This window comes from Panthera tigris, chromosome A2 (assembly GCF_018350195.1).
Source record: "Panthera tigris isolate Pti1 chromosome A2, P.tigris_Pti1_mat1.1, whole genome shotgun sequence".
Taxonomy (NCBI): Eukaryota; Metazoa; Chordata; class Mammalia; order Carnivora; family Felidae; genus Panthera; species Panthera tigris.
The window spans coordinates 145,295,102-145,313,137 of record NC_056661.1 but is presented as its reverse complement, the minus strand read 5'-3'; the positions used below and the strand labels follow the sequence as shown (position 1 = coordinate 145,313,137).

Sequence of the window (18,036 nt, the reverse complement as noted above, 5' to 3'; positions counted from 1 at the left end):
CCCACCCCCCATCAACCCTCAGTTTGCTCTCAGTTTTTAACAGTCAAGAGAGAGAGAATCTTAAGCCGGCTCCACACTGAGTGTGGAGCCCAACGTATTTCTCAATCCCACTCCGCTGGGGAGTTTTTCTTTTTCACTCCCCTCTTTGTTTTTCTTTTTCAAGATCATTTTGGCTAGTTGGGGTCTTTTGTGGTTCCATAAAAGTTTTAGTATTATTTTTTCTAGTTCTGTAAAAAAAAATGCTGTTGGTATTTTGATAGGGATTGCATTAAATCTGTAGGTTGCTTTGGGTAGTATAGACATCCCCATGTTTTTAATAGATCTACAAACAAATTTCATGGCCTTGTACTTCCCAGATTCCCAATTTCCTGCTCTTCTCTATGTCTCTCCATTTTTGGCAATCTTCCTTAGCTCCCTATTTAAGCCAGGGTGGCTGTTACTGCTGCTACATTCTCCTCCTCATAAAATTCGTTAGCTCTGAAAATCATTTTCCATTCATTCATCTCTGAATAATGCTAGTTCTGTTCAGATTTGGTGTTGGCCAAAGCGGGGATGAATGAATTTATAAATCCCAGTCCCGCTCTGCCCACGTATGGAAGACAGGTTGCCAGGCAAAACTCCCTGCCCGGGCTCCAGCTTCTCGCAGGCTTTCATGTTTGCTTTGCTAAGGAGATAACTTTCTGAACCCCCTCTTTCCTGGTTCTCTGGTCTCCGCACCAATGGAGAACACTAAGACTACAGCCACAGCGTTTACGGTAGCCAGGGTGCCGAAACAGTCGAGGTACCAAACATCTCTTCCTACGGGTTCTGAAGCAATTAATAAAAACGTGCAGGAACCAGAGGCATTCAAAATTTCATGGTTTTTTGGTTGTGGGTCTGTTTGCTAGAAGCTAGTTTGGAGACCATGGCTGGGGCCTAGGTAGACGTTTGGCTTCCTAACACATCCCTCTTCACCAGAAAGACGTATCTGGTCACTGATCGACAGTATGTGTCCCCTGACAAGGAAGAGCCTCCGCAGATGGGTTACCACACGCTGCCGGCAGGCTGTTTATGAAAGGGAGAGTCAAGAATGAGAGAAGTTCCCCTTGCTCAGCACTATGTGCCGCTACGTTTACTTTCAAGAGGGTAGACGTTTCTATTTTATAAGCCGTTCAAAATAGGAGGAGAGGAAGAAAATGGTTCCCCAAGGAGTTCTTCCAGGCTTGTGCCCTCACTCACTGCTCTCTGCTCCTCAGGTCACGTCTCCCAGGATGCCCTGTGCCATCCCAGCACCCCATCCTCACTACCCGGATGTTCCCTGGTCTGTGAGACCTCCATTTGGATGTGGAAAGCCGTGGAGATGAAGGGATGCGGGACCCACTCTCAGGTCCTGTCATAGGTCGATACCCAAGATGCAGTGAAAAGGGACAATGGACCCAAGTTTGGGTCGCTATGCACCCCGTGTCTGCAAAAGAAGGCCGTGAGTGGAGAATGCGTGACACATTCACATTGTCTTCTCTCCATTTGCTCCAGCAAATCCTGGCTCTGCCATGAACTCCAGCTTAGGAGGTTCGTTCAATCTAGACTTATCTCCCTTACAGTCAGTGGCCCCGAATTGTTTGTTAAGCTTTGACGACTTTTTTGAGTTTTAAAAACAGCTTTCTGAACCTTCAACAGCTGCAGTTTCGACGCTGGGGTGAGGTCAAGGTTCTCCATTTTTCACGGGTGTCGTCTCTTTCCAAGATTTCCGTTCCTGGTTCTCTTCCAGCCTCTGGCCCCTCCTTTTCAGTGTTCTCTATACATCTGCTCAGGCTGCTCTTCCTTTGGCGTTTGTATCGCCCGGGGCTCTGTCTTGTGCCTTTGTGTCTTGAGTTCACTGATTCTCCTGCTTGATCACATCTACTCCAATGGCTTTCACGGGCACCTATACTCGAGGCTGGCTCCCGAATGAGTAATTCTATCCCAAGCCTCTCTCGGGCTCCAGACCCATCTTTTAAACCATTTGTGAGACGAAGTCCCTACCTGCACCTCCTATTTAACAAACCCAAACCACAAATCATCATTTATCCCCCAAATTCACTCTATCTTCCTTATTTTCTAATGTAGTAAACTGCACCCCTATCCACTCAAGCAACCAAGCTAAAAATGTGACTATATCCATCAGCCTGCGGATCCAATTGGTTAACAAGTCCTGTTAATTCTATCTTCCTAACATCGTTCAGAGGTCCTTCATTTATCCCTCCTCACTGCTGCTGATCGGCTTTAGAGCCTCTGTCAGTTTAGGTGTTGTTTTTGTTTTGTTTTGATGGCAAACAACAGAAATGAACGCTGGCTAGTTTCAGGGGAAAAAAAGAAGGCGGGTGGGGGTGGGGGGGAGCGGTATTCGAAAAGCTCTTGGGAAAGCTCCCAGATTGAAGGGAAAACTGAATAACCATGCGTCAGGGAGGGCTAGATCTGCAGCGGCTCTGGGGACCTCAGCAGGCGGGGCTTAGCCCTTCTGCCTGGGATGCTGCAGAGGACAATTCAGCTACAATCATCTCCCATCTTTCTGTGTCTTTATCAAGCTCTCAAATCCCTAGCGGAGAGAATACGGTTGGCCATCTTTGCATAGGTCATCCAGGGCTGGGAGACAGAGGTGAATGGCACAAATTTGCGACCCATTTAATTTCTCACTCCTTCCTCCATACCATAGCCTTCTTAAAGGCCTCTGTGCCTTTCCAATATATAGTTCACTCTGCCACCATTTTTGTATTTCTAAAATACATATTGTTCAATGTATCTCCCAACTTAATCCCTCGATAGCTCTTTATTACTCATAGGGTGACTTACAAGCTTCTATTAGGGTCTACACTCTAGGATTTGGACCTTGGCTTCCTTTCTAGTCTCATCTCTTGCTGCTTTTATGTTAAATCTTATGTTCCAGGCATAAGCTACTTGTACTCACCTTTCCAGACTCGGTTTAGGTGTTAGTTCCAAATGTCTCCCAGGGTTTAGTGCTCTTCCTCTTTGATTCAACAGCCCCTTGAACAGATCCCTGATTGATACATGCATTGCAATCTGTTGAATTGAACTCTTTCTTCATCTCCTCCCGGCTAAACTATGAGCTCCTTGAGGTCAAGGACTGGGATTTATGTTTGTTCCCATTGCCTAGGATGGTGTTTAACATGTCACAAATGGTCGGGAAACATACAGAAGTAAATATTAAGTTTGAATGCCTAATATACAAAACAGGGGTATGTGGTAGTGGCGGGGGGGACCAATATATATATAACTCACGTGTCACTTTCAAGGAGCTTACTGTGTAGGAGGCAAACAGTACCTGCACAGAAGAAAAGTACAGGTAAAACTACAAGATAGAATTGCGTGCACAAAAAGCAGTGCCTTCAGGCTAGAGTTTGGGATTGGATTGATCTGGAAAGTCTTCTCTAAAGAGGAAAGACCTCAGTGGTAATATAAAGAAAGAAGAAGGTTCAAATGGTTTGAAGACGTGGGGAGAGGGTTTTAAGTATGGGGAATAAGAGAGAAAGTTCACTGTATTTGAGGAATAGGTTAAAGTAGAGGTTGATTGGGGCGCCTGGGTGGCTCAGTCGGTTAAGCGTCCGACTCTAGATTTCATCTCAGGTCATGATCCCACGGTTCGTGGGATTGAGCCCTGCATTGGGTTCTGTGTTGAAAGTGCAGAGTCTACTTGGTGTTCTCCCTCTCCCTCTCTCTCTCGCTCTCTCTCTCAAAATAAGTAAATAAACATTAAGAAAAAATAAAGTAGAAGTTAAGATATGGTGACAAGGTCAGTGTATGTACAGGGAAGTCACAGGTTGAAAAAAAACAAATTGGAGCAGATCGGTGCAGATTTTGTTGAAGCCTTTGTGCTCACTCCAACATAGAACACCTGAGCATTCTAGATTGCCTGTTCATCACAAATTCCTGTGTCTCCTCCAGAATCAAGAAAAGAATAAAACACTTTCAAAACGGAAGTTTTCAGTGCCAAGGAATCTCTCCTTCCTCAATGAACTAAGGTCTCCTGATGTCCTTCAAGGTATTATACACCAGATCTTTCCATTTTTAGTCTGGGTGTCATTTTTGTGTTTGTGTGATTTTGGTTTTTTCCACCCTGCGTTGCAGAAAAGCAACCCAAGATTTGTACCTTCCAGTTGGGTGGCTTCTTTTTATTTTAGTTTCAGTATCCGCGTGAATTGGACTCATGATTCCAGTAAATTAAAGGTGAGAAAAGGGTGAAAACCTCATTAGTCTATTACCCTTGAGGGAACTTTCAGAGTTTAGCTCAGTCTAGTCATAAACTCTAGACAATTGTCTTTAGGGTTTATGTCTAGACAACCAAACTAGGTATAAACCTTAAATAATCACTTATCGACATTCTCAACACTAAGGCAGATCTTTCCTCCAAACCCATGGGCTTGATAGGAGCTTGGGCTGAAAGACCTTATCAAAGTTCCTCCTTCATTACCAAGACCCCCATGATTTGATCCCACCCGACCTATCCACTTTTAGGTCTTGCTACTTAAAACAACAACGACAAATACCTTCCAGTCAGGTGACTTGACCCACCATCTTATAAGGCCCAGCTCAAGCTCCACATCCTTTGGGAAACATCCCCGTGAGCCTCACTGACCTCTCTTCTCGAAATAGTGGCTTGTCCACCGTCAACTTTTATCTTCCATTTTAAATTGTTCATATCAAAGAAATATAGCAACTTCCTGCCACCCCCTCCCACACCAACATATACACACCCTTTCCCTGGTTTTATAGACCTAACCTATGAGAGGGTGGTTGTATTGAAAGGGGATGTAAATTAAAGCATGGCTGCTCTCCAACTCTCTCCCACGACTAACCCGTGAATGGATTTTACTTCAGGTCTTTATGTAGGAAAATTCTTCGCGCTGTCAAAAGGAATTAGAATATTATCTTTAAATCATTTGGTTAACTCTCTCCACTTTTACAAATGAGGAAATTAAGGCCCCGAGAGGTGAAATGACTCACCTAATGTACTAGCATGTATTTGTCCTTTCTATTTCACACTTAACAGTCACTTCCTCCCCCCACCCACCCCTTCCACTCCGCCGTTTACCACCTAAGTTCTTGAGGACAAAAGTCATCATGTCTTGTGCATTCTCTGCATTCACAACAATACCTACCAGCCTTGTTTCCAAAACAGGATCAAGAACGGGGCTGGACACACAGTGTGTGCTAAGGAAGAAATGGATTGAATTGAGCCCCTACAGAACCTGGACTCTTTGGAGACACTGACTTTGGCCTCTGGGTGAATACTTGCCTTGGATTGACCCACTTAGCAGTGAACAGCGATGGGCCAAAAGAGACAAACCAAGTGTGTACTTTTCTTTGCCCAACTAATTTATAAGGACGATTTTATGCAAGCATTTGTTGTAGTCCCTATCACTCTGAACAGTACTAGTCACAGAGTAGACTCATTAAAAATGTTTTAGGGGCACCTGGGTGGCTCAGCCGGTTAAGCGTCCAGCTCTTGATGTCGGCTTAGGGCATGAGCTCACAGTTTGTGAGATTAAGCCCTGCATCGGGCTCTGCACTGACAGCACGCAGTCTGCTTGGAATTTTCTGTCTCCATCTCTCTCTGCCCTTCCCCTGCTCTCTCTCTCTCTCTCTCTCTCAAAATAAAAAAATGAACATTAAAAAATATTTTAATTGACTGACCGTCCTGAGATCAAAAACCGGATCTTGGTCTGTGTTTCGTGCAGCAATGAGAATAGAGTTGTCAAAAGTAAAGCACCAGACTGTCCTTGGTGGACACTGCTGGGCTGTAGGAGAATTTCCCCCACAGCTCTATGCCTTAAATTGGCATAAAGAGTATCTGGGATCCTGTGCTGCCTTTGAGATAATAGAGAATCATTTTTTAAAAGTGCTACAATAAAGATTACAGTATATTATTATTAGATGACTTAAGATAGTAGGACACATAAAAAAGGTACCACCTTTAAGATGTTAAGTGGGGGATGAATTTATTTTGGTCTACCCACAATGTGTCACCTGCTCCCCTTGAGACTATTTTTAAGACGTCTGGCCTGAGTTAAGGATGGAGTTGGTAGCCAGCGACAGGTGGAAGTGAGCCATGCTTGGATGGGACTTGATACTGGATTGGGGATGATTCTTACCATCCTACAGCAGTGGACCCGCCAACTACGTAGCTTGGCTATTTCTGTTTTTCTTAGTTTGGTCCTTACACGGCCACCCTCGTTTTTATTTATTTTTATTTTTTTATTAAAAAAATTTTTTTTAAATGTTTTTATTTATTTTTGAGACAGAGAGAGACAGAGCATGAGCAGGGGAGGGGCAGCGAGAGAGGGAGACACAGAATCGGAAGCAGGCTCCAGGCTCTGAGCTGTCAGCACAGAGCCCGACGCGGGGCTCAAACTCACAAACCTCGAGATCATGACCTGAGCCGAAGTCGGACGCCTAACCGACTGAGCCACCCAGGCGCCCCTGCCACCCTCATTTTTAGAGGAGAGAGGTCTACTTCAGGTAGTCCCAGGCTTCTATTTAATGTAAGCTAGTTAATACCCGAACAGGAATTATCTCCAAGGAGGAAGCAGGCCATTTATTTTAATCCTTAACCCAGTCTTACTGATGAGCATCTTTCCCTATGTTCAGGCAGTAAATGGGTTTAAGTGGAATTAGTCATGGAATCTAAAATATGGAATCTAAAACACTTTATTACTAAATATTGCAACTTCTGCCTCCCTCCCTCTTCTCGCCAAAAGGAACTGGTATCTGGGCAGGGGATCTGAAACTAAGAGAAAACACAGAGTGTGAGAATATTTGCCATTCATGATTTTTACCATCTTAGTTCTAGATAGAGAAACTTAGATGTGGTTAGGTACAAGAGGGAGCCAGTAATCCAAGCATAGTCATTCAGAATTGGAAATTTAGTTGTGAAGTTCCACTAATAATGTCCCTTTTCATGGAATCATTAGTTAATTATTGGCAAAGGTAGAGCCATTTCCCTGTGGAGAAGAGTAGGCAGGTAGGCATTCAAAATAGTAGGTCGTCTTGAAGGATATTATAAAGGTCCAGGTGCCCAAAAGAATGTCCTTAAGCTGTCTAACACCCTTATTTTCGAAGAATTCAACTTATCAGGTATCATCATATCTCCAAGAGGTCCCACTTGCTGAACTCACTGAACTGAAGTTTTGTTCCCCACCCCCCCACCCCCACCAGAATGCAGGCTGGATAATAACAAATCCTATACGTGCATATTCAATTAGTGACCACCCAAACTGGGCTCCTCTAAGTCGGGCTCCCAAACTTTGTTGAGGGAGATTGAGAATATGCCAAGGACCAGGCCTCTGAGTAAGCAAATACCATTGGATTTTCCGCTTTTTCAGGTTCCAAGATGCCGTATCAAGGACTCCAGGAACCAGCTCAGTTAAACTTGAGAAAGGGATAGGGGTTGATAACGATGAGGTAAGAAAGAGCCTTAGTAAATGTGTATGTATAGTCTTTCTTTGGAGTTACTCTGAGTACTTTGGAAGTGGGGTTCACAGACCTCCTGTTGAAGAGCAAGAAACGGTCAATGTTTGTACAGACAGCAAGGGTAATTTATCCTAATTTTATGAAAGGGAAACAGAGACATAGAAAAGAGACAGGGATGTATCCGCGACAAATCAGGGCTAGAAGCCAGGGACCATAAGCCTATCTTAGAAACCCTACTTAGCTAGGCTTAATGGCCACCTCTTGCAGCAAAACTCCATTGGATGGTTTGGTTGCTTCCCCAGGTTTTTCATATTCAAGTGAATTTTCCAGGCCAACTTTTATTTTACCAGCCACGATAGTACAATTCAACATAAAACTAAAAACATATTCCACTTGGGACACTCCCGTGGGCTTAGTCAACTGCCGTAGACTCATTTGGAGCTGAGATGCAACACTTCAGAAAAATTCAAGAGTGAAAACATTTTCCTTTGAGATTTCCCCCCCTAAAATTAATTTTTAAAAAAACCTACAAGAGAAAAGTCTTCACATCTTTCTCTCACGTTTTCCTGAGATTTCTGTGGTTCTGAATATATGTAGCATATCTGTGAAGTGGACTATTCCTAATATATCTTTGTTTTGAACAAAGGGATTTCAGTTTTCCAAAAATTAAATCATTGCATCTCTGGATTTATTGCTTCCCATTGTTCCTAATGGAATGCATGGCATGGCTCTGATAGGCCTCCTCCTAGTCCACATTCCCTCCCCCCCCAACCCCCACCCCTGGTCATTGCCAGCTTCTGGCATTTTCCTCTAGGAACACAACACCTTCCCCCATTGTACGGTTCTGTCCCATCTTTACACCTTCCCTCTTTTCCATTCACATCCACACTTTCCTCACCTCTCAGTGCATGTTCTGTTTCCTTTGCGCCCCACCTTACCATATCACCTCCTCGGGGGCATGGCAATCCTTGGAAATGTTGGTCCACACACAGGATTGTGACTCCTCCTCTTTTTCTGATTTCCGATTATGCCAAGCCCAAAGGAGGTAACTCAGCTTTCATTTCCTTCCGTCCTCATCCTTTTGACTCATCTGTGGATAAGTTAGGGCTGAGCTAGAGGCCAGGCAGCAACACCGGGGTCAGCGAAGGCGATGCAGAAGGCCCGGCGACTGTACGACCAGACGCGACACCCCAACAGTCTGTCCTTCACCAGCACGTCCACCAGACACGACCCTCCAACAGTCTGCCAATCACCAGCACGTCCACCAGCAGAGAAATGCAAAGCGGTGGACAAAAGCATGACCGACATTCAATCATTTTTTGCCATCACTTCTGGAAGAATCGTGTGCTGTCGAAATATTCAAAACAAGCAAAATGCACCGTTGTTTCTCTCTTCCTCTGTGTGTCTGCTTCCAGCTCGGCAGGCAGTGATCCCTAGGGCTCCCTTGCACCACAAGCCTTCGGTTGTTGCCCTTTTGTAACTTGCTTTTCTCCCGAGAGCGTGTCCTCCCTGTTGATTTTCGCTAGATTTCACCCCTATAGAAATGGAAAAGGCAGAAGGAAGAGGTGCGATCCCTTGGAGTGATTTGTCCCCATCTGAACTTTAATGCTGCCCTTTACCCACTTCCCTCCCCCACAGCTTTATCTGACATTCATAATAAAGCAGGCCCACCTTTTCCACGTACAAGCTTCCCTGTCAGGATGCCTCGGAACGTAGCTCTCCTTGCTGTGGCCGCATCCCGGGATCCCAGGGTACAAAACTGGGAGGACTTCGTTCTTCTGACCGGTTTTTAGGGTCAGCCTAGGGTGAGGTGAGGTAAGGAACGGAATGCTGTTTAGGACAGGTGCAACTTGAAACTCCTGATCTCAATTATTGTCTCTAGATTTTTGATGCAGTCGGGCCTTCAAAATTTGTCCTGAAGAACCTTCAGGAATACACAGTCCATCCAAATATGGTAGGTGGAAAAAGCATTCATCCCCGCCAAGATCCTTAAGGGTTCAGCAGCAGGGCCACTGCTAGGGTATCCCAAATGCCTCCTGGTGCTGCCAGCTTCTGTGACCGCGCAGACTCCTGGGACAGGAAAGCAGGGCTGTCCTAGGACACCAGGCCTGTGGCAGTGCTGGGTTCGGTGATAGGGAGGGACGAGGGAGGAGGTGGGAAGGGGGTGTTGGCTGCAGCTGATCTTTTTTTTTAAGTGGAGAAAACCTATTTCTAATAGGAGGTATTCTATTCTCTCCCTCGCCAATCCTCTGCCTCCCTCCTAGGGATGGAAAAGCAAATTTAGCGGGACCGCCCCTTCCCCCATCACGTCTTAAATGACACGCAGTCTTTTGTGACTGCTTCTCCTTTATAAGGTCGTGCTTATTATGCATGTTAATGTGGTTGTGCCTGTGGAGAACTCTTGGTGGGTGGGGAGATGGAGAGAGGGGCTGTGTTGGTATCCCGGAACAAGGAAGGAGCTTTGGTGCCTGGCAATCTCTCCCTTTGCCTCAAACAGACTTGTAGAGAAGACCACCTAGGTTTGACATGGAAGCTTCTGTTTGCCCCATTGCGTTGGGCACGACGTTACACTTTTTCAGAAGGACTAAGTCATCTTGCTCCTTTTATGTGGGAACCTTCCCTCCCATCTCACTTCCTCACCCCTTCGTCTATTTGTGGGGAATGTTCTGAGGGCAGAGAGGCACAGAGGGCTTCAGACGTTTTCTGTAAAACCAAGCAGATTTCTGTAAAATCTGCTTCAGAGCAGATTTGTCCGGCCCCTGTGCAGCGTCTGTCCCTCCCCCACAGAGGCGGAAGACTAGCCAATTGATTAATCTTCTCTTGATCTAATCCCTTTGTCTCTCTGGAAACCTCTGTGTTGCTCAGGCCCAGTACTATGAGCCTTTGAAGCCCACTGCCCTGCAGAAATTCCTGGCTCGAAACGGGAAAATCAGAAGCTTCACATTAAAAGTAACAGAGTATGATCAGGATAAGACCTTACTGATTATGACCAACAACCCACTTCCCTGCCCATTCGACCAGCAAGGAAAGAACATCGCACCCAAATACTTTCCCGAGGAATTGCTGCTCAAGGTAATGGCGCCTGGGGAAGCTTCCTGGCACCCTGAGGAAGGACCCTGAGGAGTCAGGAGGTGGCTTGAAGAAGGAATTAAGTTAACGTGGAAGATGGCCTCAGGAGCCATCTTCTTCCTTCTTCTGCCTTGCTGTGTATCGCACACACAAAGAATCTGGAGAGGCTCAGGACCAGAATTGCACAAGCTCGTGTCATGAAACTCCACTGCGTGGAGAAAAGAGGGTCCTAATTAGAAACTGTTCCTCCCTGGCCAAAGACATTTAGTTTGTAATTCCCCAAAGGTGAACTAGCCACTGGCTTTCGGGTTGAGGGTAAAGTGGCAAAGGATAAATCAGGAAATGAGGAACGAGGAACAGAAACAACTAAACGGGAGATGGGGAAAGGATTATGCTTTATACCCACGGCTTTGGGTGTCAGGAGAAGGGGAGAGGAACACAGCAGAGGATGTACCATCACAACAGCCAGACATTTGGGGCTCGGTTCTACACTGCAGAAGTTCACGTTCAATCCGGTAAACAGTTGCTGAACATATGCTAAACAAAGAACTAAGATATAAGGATGCTTTCAGGACAGTTTCTATCTTGAAGGAACTTGGAGACTAGTAGGAGAGACTGATCAATAAATGAGAAATAGAAAAGTTATTATAATATACCAGGATATATGGATAATACAAGAATATGCAAGATATAGAACTCACATAGAGATTAGTATCTTTGTCGGAGGAAAGGCAGTGATCCGGGAGGTTTTACAGAGGATATGATCCTTGGCAAAAGGACAGGAGAATACCCCCATCAGAGGGAAAGGCAGACACATGAAGACACAAGGAAGTGAGGAGCACTTATGGAGATGTAAGAGCGTAAATGGCAGGACATAAAAGGCACACTCAAATCAGCATTTTTAGAAAGACCGTTTTTTGGAGGAGAAAGTTGTGTTCATTGGGGAAGAGATACAAATCAGAAAGATTCATTGTGATGAAGCTAAGGGGAGAGATGATGAAGAATTGAACTAAATTAATAGCCGAGGAAGTGAAGAAAATCAATTTAAAAGATATTTAGGAATCGGGATCTAAAAAAGATCTTGACAGCCTTGAGAGCAGGCCTAATATAACAAGAAGAAATTAAATAAAGTGAAAGTGCAAACAAAAGAATCTAATTATCACAGAAATTACCTGAGACAGACCCTTGTAATACCAAGTGGTGAATTTGAGGTTAGTATTTCCTTAGTTGCTAGAGGAATGGCGGTAAAAGATTCCTCTCCAAATGGGGGAGAAAATGCTAATATGCAATGATATATGCTGAATATGGGCTAATTAATTCATTGCCCATGGTCTCTTGAGTCTCAGAATTTGTGCCCTTTGGATGTAAACTCAGTGGTTACTTCTCATGGTGATGGGTAATGTACAGCGAGAAAGGAACAAATGCCAGGCTAAGATTGTCCTGCTCAAGGTAGAGAAGGAAATACAAGACTATCATCTAACTTGATGCAAGACGAGCTTTCTTCCGACAGCTGGAACTTTGTGCAAATCACACGCAGGACCTGATCGTATTCATGAGCAAACTGTGCTACCAGTCAAATTGTATTAATAGAGTTAAGGCACCGATTGTCAAAGACTGACACCATGGTAGTTCTATGGACTATCAGCAACAAGTTCAAGAAGAAGGATATGCCCATCTAGAATGCTTCTTTCATATTCATACTGCAACCCACCCCCCTTTCTCTTGCCAAACAAAAGTGACGGTCTTTGGTGAGCCAAAGATCATACAAAGAAGAAGCATTCTTTTGCTATGCCCAGGCATGTGTGTTAGAAGAGGGTGGGTTCCGGTAGGCAAGCTGAAGAACGGAGATGGCATGTCTATAAGTGATTGCTATCCCCACAGTCCCTTCTAAGTGAAATGGCCCCACCATAGTCCATGAAGAAAAGGATGCCCTGAGAGATCCTCTTTTGTGCAACTGGCTGGGGACCTGAAGTGGGGGCAGGAAGGCACCCGAGCCAGTGAATCAAAATTCATAGGCTGATCGGTGACCTGCGGTGTAAATTGGTACCCCCAAATGAAAACAAACAAAAAACCCCCAAAGCCAGAAGCCAAACCAACACCAAAACCAGCCAACCTACCAACGACCCAAATGCCCAGGCCAAACAGAGTCCTCCTTCCATGCCTCTGGGTCTGGAAAAGGGGAAGATCAAGGTGGTAAGAGTGAAAGCTGACGGAGCAGGTAGAGAGAGGCCAGAAAAAAATCAAACCAGGAGGAGGAGGGTAGTGCAGGGACCACGAAAGCAGAGGAGGGGCAGGTTGAAGTTACAGGGAAGTAGAAACAAACAAGCAGAAGCTACAGGGAGGAGAAAGATACAGGGTAAAGGTAGGGAGTGAACACAGAGAGAGGGGAAAGCAGACAGGAAGAAAGTAGGAGACAGGCTAATGATACGGGGCTAGAGACGAGCTACACAAACTCACGCTGTTGTAGTCCTTAGCTAGTGCTGTTCTGGATTCCAAATACTTTTCCATTCTGTTTTTCTGCTGTGAGATCTAGCTCTGCAGAGTTTCTGCTCTTTTTGTGGCCAGATTGTTAGCTATGACTTCGTTCCTAGGCACATGTGCTTTTTTAGAGTAAAATCTCTATTTGTTGAGGTAACGTGAACGGAAGTTCCTCCAACCTGGAAGAGCTTAAAGAGAACAAGTACAGCATTTAAAAGACATGGTTCAACAGGAAGTATTTTTTTTTAATTTTTTTTTTTAACGTTTATTTTTGAGACAGAGAGAGACAGAGCATGAGCAGGGGAGGGGCAGAGAGAGAGGGAGACACAGAATCAGAAGCAGGCTCCAGGCTCTGAGCCATCAGCCCAGAGCCTGACACGGGGCTTGAACTCACGGACCGCGAGATCGTGACCTGAGCCGAAGTCGGACGCTCAACCGACTGAGCCACCCAGGCGCCCTGGAAGTATTTTTTTTTTAAAGAGGCTTTAAAATTCTATGAGAAGAAGCTCACTGTGTTGTCATTTAATCAGCCTAGTCATTCATTCGTTCTTTTGTTCATTCAACGAGTATTTATGGAGCACCTACTTTGTGCCAGGCACTGTTACGCGTAGTAGGGATACATCAGTGACTACCCCAAGGACTGCCTGAATGATGTTTAATTCTAGTGAGGTAGACAGACCATCAACACGCAAACAATCACACAGATACTATATAATGTGCTAAGTGCCATGACAAAGCAGGATAAGGGAATGAAGCACAATGAGCGTGAGAGACAATTTTAGATGGTGTAGTTAGGCAAGGCTCCTGGAAGAGGTGATGACATTTGAATAGAGTCTTTAACAAGGTGATGGTCCCACGGTTGCTAGCATATTGTTTTCATTTCAGATTGTCGCATATTAGAAAGAATATAAAGGGTTGCTTTCTCAAATGAGTTACGATGAGAAAAAGCAGAAGGAGAGGGAGCCCAAAGCCACATCGCATGAAAGAAAGTTCAAAATACTGGCAATGTTGAGCCTAAGAGAGGAGAATGAGCTTAGGAGGGACGTGATGGATCTCTTCAAATTCTTTAAAGACCCTGCAGAAGAGACATTGGATTTGTTCTGTTTGAGCTGCAGGGTCAAAGTTACAGGGAGATAGCTAACAGCTGAGCAAAGGTGAAACAGGTTGGGCTTTTAGGTGTAGGAAGATTGACCACTTACTTAGTATTAATATTGTGGAGGGGATTAGGGGGTCAGATGAATGGTTAGACTGGATGACCTTTAAGAGCTTTTCTGAAAGTCTTTGATTGTATGACCTTTAGTAATGATGAAATTATTACCTCACAAAACATCCCATTCTGTGACCTTTTCACTGCAGACAGAGAAGGGAATGTGAATGAGGCAGTCATCTTTGAGAAAGGAAGGTAGGGTCCCATGGATCTATCTCCCAATTTAGTACCAAATGCTTGGCTTCCTAAGCGATTCACTAATTGAATCCTTCTCAAAACTGGGTAAATTCCTCTGCTGTTCACTTCAAAGGGCCACTGGGCAAGTCCAGTCAATTACTTAGGAAACTGACCAAGCTTTGGACAAGTTTTTTGACAACAAAGCAAATAGGTACACCCGTTCCCACCCCCCGCACCCCCAGCCCTCATCTGTGGTTTACCTTTGCAGGGTTTCAGTTACCCACAATCAAATTGGGTATAATCTAATCAAGAGGGACTAATGCTAAGTCACAGTGCATACGCCATTCCCTCATTTCATCATGTAGGCATTTTACCTTCTCACATCACCACAGGAAGAAGGGTCAGTACAGTACGCTATTTTTAGAGAGAGAGACCACGTTCACATGACCTTTGTTACATTATAATTATTCTATTTTATTGGTTATTGCTATTAATCCCTCACTGTGCCTCATTTATACATTAAACGTTATCATATGTATGTATAGGAAAGAAAAATAGTATATGTCTAGGGCTTGGTACCCTTCATGGTTTTCGGCATCCACTGGGGGTCTTGGAATGTATCTTCCATGGATAAGGGGGTCTAGTGTTTTAGCCCACTCAGGGAACGGCTTCCTCTTCTTTTGGTTTCAGTCCCCACTTCCCCTCTCTGGCAGGGTTTGTCGCATCCTTTTAGAGGAATTGAAGCTTAGTCCAGGAACTTAGTTCAGTCCCAAGGGTTCAGCTTCCTCCTTCACTGACCCTTCTTCCCTCTGCTGCAGGAAGGTTACCAGCACAACCCCCCTGAGAACTTCTGCCTACCCCTGATGTCTCAGAAAAAAAAGTTAAGATCTGAGCTGAAACCAACCTTTCCTGTGACCCTGTTGGCTGATCCTACATCCAAGCAAGAACAGTGGTTTAGGTGAATATTTTCCTTCCTCCTCTCTTTTCCTTATTCATGCTGCTCTTTTCATCACAACTTAACAAAAACTTTTGATTATAGGAAATATATATAACTGCATAATGATGAGACAGCTTCCCTACATGACCCCCAACCTCATTTAGACCCTAATGAGAGTTAATAATGCAAAACTAAGGTTTTTCACTAAGAATGATTTTCGAGAGTGACAAGAAGTACTCAAAGATCTCTGTGAGAAAAAGAACAAAATTTTCTCTTAGGGCATATAAAGGGCTGCAGTTTAGGAACAAGGTGCTGTGAGATTTCATTTGAAATGAGTTATAGGAGCAGCCCACATCTAATTTGGGGAAGAGCTAAGAGATTCTGGAGTTCCTGCACAGGTTTACAATGCTAGGTTCTAGAAACTTCCCTTCCACGGAGCAATACTCCCACCAATGAACACCATCTAGTCACTGTCCTTTCTTCTCCCCCAGAATCTGATAAAGTAGTGACTGGTTCCATTAACCCCCTGCCCTAGGATCTACTAAATGAGCTTTCTTTGTGAAGGTTTTCCACCTCCAATGATTTCAAAAGTGACGGGCAGTATATGAAGGTCTGTGCTTTGCAGAAACAGAAAAAAATGTACCCTCAGCTCAACTTTGCTTCAGTCTGTGAAAGAGATATGAAGAAAGCTGGTAAGCTTCTTTCTTTCAAAGCAATGGCTTACAGATCTGAGATGTGGGCAGGAGGCACAAATTTTGGGGGACAAGAGAAAAGGGCAAATCAACAAGTCTCATGGAGGTTCTGGAGACTATTTTTTCTCATAGCATGGAAGCTAACAACTGTTAAGAGGCCCAGGTGGCATTAGGCTTTGGATCCCATATAAACCCTCAACTTTCAAGAAAGCTCTAGTGTGGTGTTTCCCAGACGACATCACCTACCACTCTAATAGTTTTGTCCATATTGATGTGTTATTTGCCCTTATTCATATAATGTTTTTCTTTAAAGGGTTTTTTGTTTTTTCTTTTATTTATTTATTTATTTATTTATTTATTTATTTAGAGAGGGAACGAGGTTGGGAGGATGGGGGGGGGGGAAGGGCAGAAAGAGGGAGAGAGCGAGAATCCCAAGCAGGCTCAGTGCTATTAGCACGGAGACTGAGACGGGGCTCGAACCCACGAACCATGAGATTACCACCCGAGCCGAAATTAAGAGTCGGATGCTCAAGTAACTGAACCACCCAGGCGCCCCTGTTTGTTTTTGTGTGTGTGTTCCTGTCCTAATACTACATCACTGACATCATGGGCTTGATATACTAGTTACATTTTTTTTTTCTGACATACACTTAGTCAAATTTATAACAATTAAAAATTAAAATGTAAATTGGGTAGATCATTAACAGGCAAGAACCTGTTAATGATCTACCCAATTTACATTTCTGAACAGAACACTTAATATCTCAGTCTGCAACAATTATTAGATTTCTGGCGACTTTACAGTTTCCCTCAAGAAAAGTGAGTACATACTTACTTTACATAACAGTATCTGAAGAGCCCATTGTGGTGCTTTCCCTAAAGAAAGGGTCTGTGGAGTTGAAACAATGTCTCCACTTCAAGCAAAGGACACCGCCCGCCAGCCCTCCTTCTGCCAGTAGCCAATCACTTTCCTTGTTTACCAGGCATCCGAATAAAGATTACACAGAGAAGGTTTGGATGGGGCCTGATTAGGAGGCTGTCCAGGAGTTAGAGGACAGGGCCCGAATTAAGGCGATCGCAGTAGGAATAAGGAAGCCGAGTCAAGGGATATTTACAAGGCATAACGCATCCAAAAAGTGGGGAGGGATGGAAGCAAGAGGAGCCCGCCATGGAAGTTTCCAAGAACAGGCAGACGTTAAAAGAGAATCTGGATAAAGTGATGACACTGAAACCAAAGGCAGTAACATTTTCTTAGTTACACTCTCAGGAGAACTGAAAACCACCTCCACTTTAGGAAAAGACTAAGAAGAGTATGAATACAAGTGAATGCACCTTAGTAAGAGTTACCTGGGTGTCCACATGGTTGCAGAAGGAATCATTTGAAAGGGGCGGGATGAAACAGGGAAGACTAAACTGGCAGTGTTTTAAACTGGGTTTTGATGAAGGGAAGGAACCCAGAACTATAAATAAAGAAGGTTGGGCATGGTAGTCCGTGATCCGAACTTTACCCTCTCGCTAAGAGTAAAGACCAGCTTTCTGGTCCCTCCAAGTGGGTCTCTTTCTTGCCTCACATTGGGTGTCCTTCCAGATCCTCTGGATGTGCACATTCACTAAGGTGCCCTGTGCTTTGTTAACAGCAGTCGCCAAGTCAGGGAGTGACATGCCGACTTCCAAGATGATTTGGGAACCACTAACCCTTTCATCGCTCCCGGAAGAGAAACCCACCACAACTGTGCCAGGAGAGAACGCCTTCCGCAATGGAAGGGCCCAGCAGTGGATTATAAAAAACGCCACTGTCATCAAGTGAAAACAAATCCTCCAGGCCTCTCGCTTCGGTCTCCAGAGACTAAGGGGCCTGCGGAAGTCGCCATCCACGAGGTGCCAACCAAATAAAATCGCATTCTGCCCGCTCCGGGCTTGGGTTGCCCTGTGGCTGGCTGGGTGGGCCGGGGCCAGCCCCAGCTCAGACCCGTGGCGGTAGGGGCCAGGACGCAGCCCCGGGGGCCCAGCGCCTGGCCCCGCCTCCGCCCGGC

At 44.8% G+C, this 18,036-nt stretch overlaps 1 protein-coding gene and 1 long non-coding RNA gene across 8 annotated transcripts; one reads left to right on the top strand and one right to left on the bottom strand.

Moving 5' to 3' along the window:
* The first annotated feature begins 3,909 nt into the window (after positions 1 to 3,909).
* Positions 3,910 to 17,915, top strand: TSGA13 (testis specific 13). 5 transcript variants are annotated; one of them, XM_007076285.3, is made up of 8 exons: positions 3,910 to 4,015; positions 5,153 to 5,323; positions 7,356 to 7,434; positions 9,326 to 9,397; positions 10,309 to 10,515; positions 15,193 to 15,332; positions 15,876 to 16,003; positions 17,641 to 17,915. In XM_007076285.3, exons 2-8 carry the CDS (start codon positions 5,301 to 5,303, stop codon positions 17,808 to 17,810), a joined length of 819 nt encoding a protein of 272 aa, XP_007076347.1. In that variant the 5' UTR covers positions 3,910 to 4,015; positions 5,153 to 5,300; the 3' UTR covers positions 17,811 to 17,915. The 5 variants fall into 5 exon arrangements, with proteins under 5 accessions (XP_007076347.1, XP_042828473.1, XP_007076348.1 ...); XM_042972539.1 differs by having other exon boundaries at positions 3,910 to 4,200; positions 17,644 to 17,915; XM_007076286.3 differs by having other exon boundaries at positions 3,913 to 4,200.
* LOC122234766 lies at positions 6,679 to 17,762 on the bottom strand. 3 transcript variants are annotated; one of them, XR_006212719.1, is made up of 5 exons: positions 14,190 to 14,252; positions 12,970 to 13,178; positions 9,115 to 9,243; positions 8,342 to 8,978; positions 6,679 to 6,760 (listed from the first exon to the last, which is right to left on the bottom strand). It is a non-coding gene; the product is annotated as an uncharacterized LOC122234766 (long non-coding RNA). The 3 variants fall into 3 exon arrangements; XR_006212721.1 differs by lacking the exons at positions 6,679 to 6,760; positions 14,190 to 14,252 and adding an exon at positions 17,351 to 17,762 and having other exon boundaries at positions 8,241 to 8,978; XR_006212718.1 differs by lacking the exon at positions 6,679 to 6,760 and having other exon boundaries at positions 8,241 to 8,978.
* Positions 17,916 to 18,036: the final 121 nt, after the last annotated feature.

Excerpts from the sequence above, each read along its gene's own strand:
- TSGA13 (XM_007076285.3), top strand. The coding sequence starts at position 5,301 with ATGGGCCAAAAGAGACAAACCAA. Across the intron at positions 15,333-15,875 it reads AAGCAAGAACAGTGGTTTAG|GTTTTCCACCTCCAATGATT; the intron begins GTGAATATTTTC and ends TTCTTTGTGAAG. Across the intron at positions 16,004-17,640 it reads AAGAGATATGAAGAAAGCTG|CAGTCGCCAAGTCAGGGAGT; the intron begins GTAAGCTTCTTT and ends CTTTGTTAACAG.